This window comes from Trachymyrmex cornetzi, unplaced genomic scaffold (genome assembly GCF_001594075.2).
Source record: "Trachymyrmex cornetzi isolate Tcor2-1 unplaced genomic scaffold, Tcor1.1 scaffold214, whole genome shotgun sequence".
NCBI classification, from domain to species: Eukaryota; Metazoa; Arthropoda; class Insecta; order Hymenoptera; family Formicidae; genus Trachymyrmex; species Trachymyrmex cornetzi.
Genome location: NW_017296782.1, coordinates 158062 through 165385, shown reverse-complemented (window position 1 = coordinate 165385; position 7324 = coordinate 158062). Strand labels below are relative to the sequence as shown.

General features: G+C 31.0%; 1 protein-coding gene across 1 annotated transcript; it reads left to right on the top strand.

Moving 5' to 3' along the window:
* The first annotated feature begins 147 nt into the window (after window positions 1–147).
* LOC108760052 (zinc finger BED domain-containing protein 1) lies at window positions 148–2013 on the top strand. The gene is made up of 2 exons (XM_018505833.1): window positions 148–364; window positions 440–2013. The coding sequence occupies exons 1-2, from the start codon at window positions 148–150 to the stop codon at window positions 2011–2013; spliced, it is 1791 nt and encodes a 596-aa protein (XP_018361335.1).
* Window positions 2014–7324: the final 5311 nt, after the last annotated feature.

Genomic DNA, 7324 nt, shown 5'->3' with positions numbered 1-7324 from the left:
GTAAAATTTAACTTGGCGCCAGTTGATGATATCAAATCTTTTATACAAATGATACATATCATTAGTTCTACTAAACAGCAAACGTGATTAGTCATCAGTTTCACGGTCGATTTCAAATGATAATTCTGAACAAAAAAAATGTGCCAAATGGTAACATCTATGGATGAAGAATCTGAAGAACTTGATTCGGTTTCGGAATTATCAACCTCAACATCTATGCAATCTCAAGAATTAAGTTCTTGTACTTCAATGTGTACATCAGAAAGGAAAAGCCCCGTTTGCTCAACATCAAAGAATCCTTTGTCTAAGTTCCAAATACAGCCATGCATAGATAAAGCATTTCACAAAATCGAAACGTACCGTGGTAATTAAATAGAAGTCATGTAAAGAGTATACATCTAAGCTTATCATGCGCCTTATTTAAATTTTTTTATTTCAGACGGTGGTATGTTAGCGTTTAAGATTACAAATGGTATCCTGTATATGATTGCGATAGATAAACAGCCTTTTTCGATGGTCAAAGATGACGGATTCAGGAAATTTTTAAGTATCGTGGCTCCTCTATATACTGTACCATGTCGAAAAACTATCACAAAGCGTCTAGATGAAAAGTACGAGCTACTCAGTTCGAAAATCAGAACTATGCTTTCGAAGATCGATCATCTTTGTTTAACAACAGACATTTGGACAGAGCCGTTCAATACTCGGAGTTATATCAGCATAACTGTACATTACATCAATTTCAAAATTATGCAACTAGAAAATCTATCTTTGGGGATAAAGGAACTCGAAGAAAGCCATGATGGAAATTATATATCGAAAATTATAAGCGAAATATTAGATGAGTGGCATATTCAAATCAATTCAGTAGTAGCTGTAATTACAGACAACGCTTCTAACATCAAAAAAGCGGTACGGGATACGTTTGGACGCAAAAGACATATACCGTGTTTTGCTCATACACTAAATCTAGTTATCCAAGACGCAATCGCTACAACACCGGAATTCCAGGCTATAGTAAAAAAAGTAAAAAGTATTGTTACATACTTCAAACGCAGCGTTAAAGCGACAAATGCACTTAACGAGTTGCAGACTTCTAATCTTGAAAATGACCAGAATATTTTAAAATTAAAGCAGGGATGCGAGACACACTGGAATTCGCTTTTCTATATGATTAAAAGATTCATTCAATTAGCAAATCTAGTGAATACCGTATTACTCACTCTTCCACGAAAAAAGCATGATGATATACCAGAGATGACAACACACACCGATCTACAAATTTTGAAAGATATCTGTGCTATTTTGCGTCCAGTTGAACGCGTCATTATGGAGATATCGGGCGAGTTGTATGTCACTTGTAGTAAGATCATCCCTATCATTAATTGTCTGATAAGAACTTTGGAAAAACTCGACATTACTCATGAGATTTCAGAACGCTTTCATAAAAATGTTTTACTACAACTCCAAAATAGATTTCGAGGAAAGGACTCAAACATTGAAACAAACAGTTTTCTTTCTATATCTACTTTGTTGGATCCACGCTTTAAGAAGCTGCACTTTAGCAGTTCATTAGCGGTTTCTACAGCAATAAGCAAGATCTCCCAGTTAATGAAAAATAATCAAATAGAAACGCAATGTAATGTAGAAGAGAATATAAATATTCTTAGAAAAGAAGATCTTTGGAACATTCACGATGAATTAATAGCTTCTTCATCATTAAATTCTGACGAGCCTGGTGGCATACCAGTCGAACTTCGACAATTTCTTAATGCTAATGTCGTTAGCAGAAGTGAGGATCCATTCAAAATTTGGCAAAAATTGAAGGATGTTTATCCAATGGTGTATGAAGTTGCCATGAAGTATTTTGTGATTGTCGGAACATCAGTTCCATCTGAACGGTTGTTTAGTGCTGCCGGAATTATTATCAGCATGAAAAGAAGCAGAATTAAGGGGAAAAGAGCGTCGCAGATTATATTTTTAGGGTCTTTGCCTAAGAGATATTGGAAGTAGATACCAATAGAGATATTGGATACGAAATCAACGTAAAAATTTAAAAAAGTCATTTAAATTTCACTTTAATTCATAGTTTATTTTATAACAGTTCCTAGCTATTTATGCTTTTATTACTTTATTATAAAGAGTTGTAGTAAGCTATAAATATATTTCTTTGTAAGTGTTGATAATATAAAAAACTCTAAAGTATAGTAAGTACTATTATAATAAGTATAGTATATAAAGCATTATAAAGTATAGTAAGTACTATATATAAAGTCCTATATTTAAAGTATAGTACTTCCTATACTATAATACTATACATAAAATATCATATAAAGTATAGTAAGTAATAAAATTATAAAACATTTTATAGCGTATTAAATACATTCAGATTCTATTCCCACAACCTTTAAATTTATTAAAAGAAACCTTTAAATGCGTTCAATAATTCTTAATCGTATTTTATTTGAATTTTTGGACAATTAGTTCAAATGATACTCAATGTCCATTATTAATTGTCCTAAAAATAGGATTTATATATAAAATCTGTTTTCTTTTTTATTCTTTGAATACATTATAATGTTGTTCGTTTCACTTCAATAAGTTGAAGTAAAATAAACAAAAATGAAATAAAAATACATTTATTGTTTCATTTAAACTTATTGCATAGTGTGCATCAGTTCAGACAATACAAAAATATAAAATAATGTATTTACAGGATTGGCAGAATTTTTTTTTTAATTTTCAAGGATAAAACACTAGGCCAGTTTCACCAACGCCGATTAAAGCTGGGTTCCGCTATTACCGCCAGTACTGAAAATCTATAGTGCACGTAACGTATACTATAGATTTTCAGTACTGGCAGTAATATCGGAACACAGCCTAACTTTGTCACGAGAACTGCCAACAGTAAGACTTTAAATCTGTTTTATTTTCTAGTCTATTAATCGTAAGGAAAAAGTGTAACATGGATAATAAATTAAATTTTGAAATATAAATATATTTTGAGTGTTTTTACAAATATAACTTTTGTAACAAATTTGTTGTCAAGAAATTAGGTTAGAGATGATAAGTTTTCAGTTTAACAGTTGGTAACTCTCAAACTTAGGCTGCGTTCCGTTATTCACTGCGAGCACTGCAAATAGCATTTCATCTTTATTGTTCACCGAATATTAAACAAGAACAAAACGCTACTTCCAGTGAATAACGGAACATAGCCTTAATTGGCCGATAAATAACGGATGTTGATAAAATTGCGTTTTTTTTAAACTTCAAAAATACTTTAAACAATACTAAAAAATGTTAAAAATATTAAAAATCTCGATTGATCACGTTTTAAATTGTTTACAATATGTTTTTTTACTAACGCTGCCTATTTATATATTTTAGAATTTTTAATCGATTCTTCAGAATCGATTAATTTCAACCCGATAAATTAAATCGTAAATTCTTTTTTATGAAATTTAAATGATTACGATAATCGATTCTTTTTTTTAAATGTCGCATCACTAGTGTAAATATGGAAGTTCCAATTGAACGCATTTTTATGACAATAAATTCGTCAAGATAAACGTTCGGACAAGAGACGCATATGCGGCCATCTGTAAAGCTAGCCGCACACGATGCATGATTTCCTCCATAATGGACTTACATGCTGCTGTGCCTGCTCTGATGCATGCTGAACATCTTGGTGCATTGAGCGAAATATACTATCCTTGATTTCTGTGTTTGATATGGTGCATTATTTCATGCTCGTTTTCTTGCACACGCCAATCAAAACGTTAAGAATCACTCACGTGATTAATTGATGTCATGCATACCTATGTGAAATGTATAGGTTAAAACCACTACAGTTGCCACCTTCATGTGATGACGTTTATGCAGCGAACCGAGCGAAGTAACATGCATTGATCAGCATGCAAGAGAGTAAGCATGAAAATCATGCATCGTGTGCGGCCAGCTTTATGGCCGGTCGTAAACAAAGTTCTTTGTTTCGTCAGCTTGTCATTTGCACGTGTTTAACGAAATCAAGGTAATTATATATATTTCCTTCAGAGAATAGTTTACTAATAGATATGTCGTAAAAAAAAGAACATTTTGTAATGTTTAACTCGAAAAAGATAGGTGATTACTTTTAGGTTCTGATTTTTCTCATACATATCCAATTTTCGCTCAGTCAAGTAACACATAACCTATCTTGTAGAACCTATCTTGTAGCTTATTTTACTATTTTTATAAGATCTATTTATTTTCCTAATTAATATTCAAAAAATTGTATAAAATTGAATATATAAACAATATATTTATCTTTTTAGACCGTATATGTGAGAAACACAATCAATACTAGAAATTTAAATGCCTATTACGGTCGGAGCAGGATCTTCGTTGCTTTAAATAATTCGATCTTGAATTACTAATATATATTATATATGTACTTGCATATATTAGTCTTATATACCATATTTTAGTCTTATATGTATATATGTATATATATAATATATATACATATGGGTCATTCTCCGTCAACCGGAGAAGCCCCCTGACCAAAATTGGTTTCAGTAAAACAAATAAGTAAAACAAATAAGTAAAGGCTTAAAATTCGTGAAAAAATATGAACTTTCGAATACCGTGTGCTGTTTTTCACTAATCAAAATGGCGGATCCAAGATGGCGGACCAAATTCGGAAAATGTTGCTTAATCGAGATGAAACTGGGTACTCTGGGGTTTTCGGGGTCGCTGATTACGAATATGACGTCAGATTTCCAAAATTTGCAATGGCGGATCCAAGATGACGGACCAGATTCAGAAAAAGTTGCTTGATCGAGATGAAACTGAGCACTCGGAGGTTTTCGGGGTCGCTGATTACGAACATGATGTCAGATTTCCAAAATTCCAAAAAACGTAACTAACGTTCGTATGCCTCGGTCGCAGTTCGCTTCGAAAGATCACTTTCATATGCGCTACTATATATGGTATAAATGATACGTGATGTTAAGCTTTCTTAAGTACTAATTGAAAATCCATTTTTCTAACGGGCGTGAAACGCAGGGCGGCGATGATTACGTCCGCGACTAACGGCAGCAGGAGTAACTACACGGAGAGAATATCTAGAGAATAACTACACTCCGTATGTTTATAACGACGCATACGAACGTTTGTTTCGTTTCTTGAGTTTTTTGAACGTTTACTAAAATAATCAATATTTTTGCAACAAACAAACAACACAAATAACACAATTTTTACTTGTCGATAAATAGGATGCTGACAATGTAAAATATACTTGTCTTTGGCGGATAGTGTAAAATATGTTCCTTACGTAGGTGCCTGCAAATATATTGTAAAATACGTTCCTGGCGTAGGTGCCGAGTCCTGTAAACGGTAATACCGCCACGTGGTACAGGATGGATAACGCTAAATCACCATTTTTAAATAATATGCTTAAGTTTTGCATTATTTCAGAAATGAGTAACCCACAAATATCTCCGAAAACAAATACCAGTTTTCACGAAGATTTGCACATTTTTTATCATTTCGATCCGCTATATTGTATCCGCCATTGCGAATTTTGGAAATCTGACGTCATATTCGTAATCAGCGACCCCGAAAACCCCAGAGTACCCAGTTTCATCTCGATTAAGCAACATTTTCCGAATTTGGTCCGCCATCTTGGATCCGCCATTTTGATTAGTGAAAAACAGCACACGGTATTCGAAAGTTCATATTTTTTCACGAATTTTAAGCCTTTACTTATTTGTTTTACCTGAAACCAATTTTGGTCAGGGGGCTTCTCCGGTTGACGGAGAATGACCCATATATTTATATATAAATTTATATAAATTTATATATATATACACATATATAAATTTGATTTAAAGATATGAAAAAAGATTTAACTTCGATAAAGTTTTTTTATTTGTTGTTTTTTATTCTATTATTAATTTTATTCTATTAATAATGTGGAAATTATATATTAATAGTAATCGGTTGTAAAAATATATTAATTTAAGTATTATATTAAAAATACGGAAATTATGTTTAATTAATTAGTAATATATTGTAATTTCCATATTTTATTTATTTCAAATATATGTAACATTATCAAATATATGTAACAATATATTGAAAAATATACATAATTATTTCAAAAAGTGGATGTCATTATTGAGTTCTTAGTCTTTTTATGTAACAAAGTATCTATGATCAGAATCTAGTTCTTGACCTGATCAGAAATTGATTCTGTGAGTAAAATGGCTGATCAGAAATTAGTTCCATGTAACTCACGGCTATTTTATCTCATTATTAACGTAATTATGGCTATTATATCATTTTTCCAAATGCAACTTAAAGTTGGAATGTTGATCTATCGTTTGAAAACAAAAAAGTTTGTATTTTTTTCTTTTATTGGGTTTAAACATTGAGGGCAACACGGAAGTGCTCCTTAACTGATCACAAACTAGTGCCTTGACAGTAATTAACATTTTATTTTAAAAAAAATTGAGAGAAAAAGGGCTACGAGCCTAAGAGTTAGTCGTTAGTTAATATAAATTAAAAAAAAACACAATATAAATATGTCATTTAGTCAGAATATAAAACTTTAATGTGCCGGTAATAAACAGTATAACATAAACAACAAACGTTTCGATCCCTGTTGGATCATTATCAATGTTAAATATACAAAAATAAAACGGTAAAAATATTACAAAGTTAAAATTTAAAAAAATTACAATTCGCTCTCAATCGCAAGTAAAAATATAATAAAACTCACAGTATTTAATATAATAAAATTCGCTCAGAATGAGTTGGAAGTTATGTGAACGTTGTAATAGGAAACAATAAATGCTTCTAGTTATCAGTTGTAAAATAAAAATAATTCGTATCTGTTAAAAAGAACATAAATATTTTAAACATATAATATTGAGTATATAAAATAAAACGCAAAGTATACAAATATAATATATGAGACAAAGAATAAAATTAAAAATTGACAACCAAAACGTATTCTAAGATTTAACAAGAAAAAAACAAATTATTCAGTCGTAATAATAAAAAATTATATAATATCTAGTTAATAATTAAAATATATATAATAAAATTTTGTAACAATTAAAATAACGGATAATATATACCTTGTAAATCGTGTGTCAGTATAATATAAAATTCTATAATTTTAGACAATGCGATGAGAGTGGAACAGTCATATCTCTAGTATGTGCAGAGACAACATGAAAAACGACAAACTATTGTAAGAAGGTTGAAATGGTAAAACAAAAGGAAGGGGTACATGAGAGTGGGAAAAATAAAATAGAGGGAAAAATGAAAGAGGAAA

Bases quoted from the DNA above. Each gene is read 5' to 3' on its own strand.
- LOC108760052 (XM_018505833.1), top strand. From the start codon at position 148: ATGGTAACATCTATGGATGAAGAATCTGAAGAACTTGATTCGGTTTCG. The intron at 365-439 runs GTAATTAAATAG...TTTTTATTTCAG, and splicing joins CAAAATCGAAACGTACCGTG to ACGGTGGTATGTTAGCGTTT.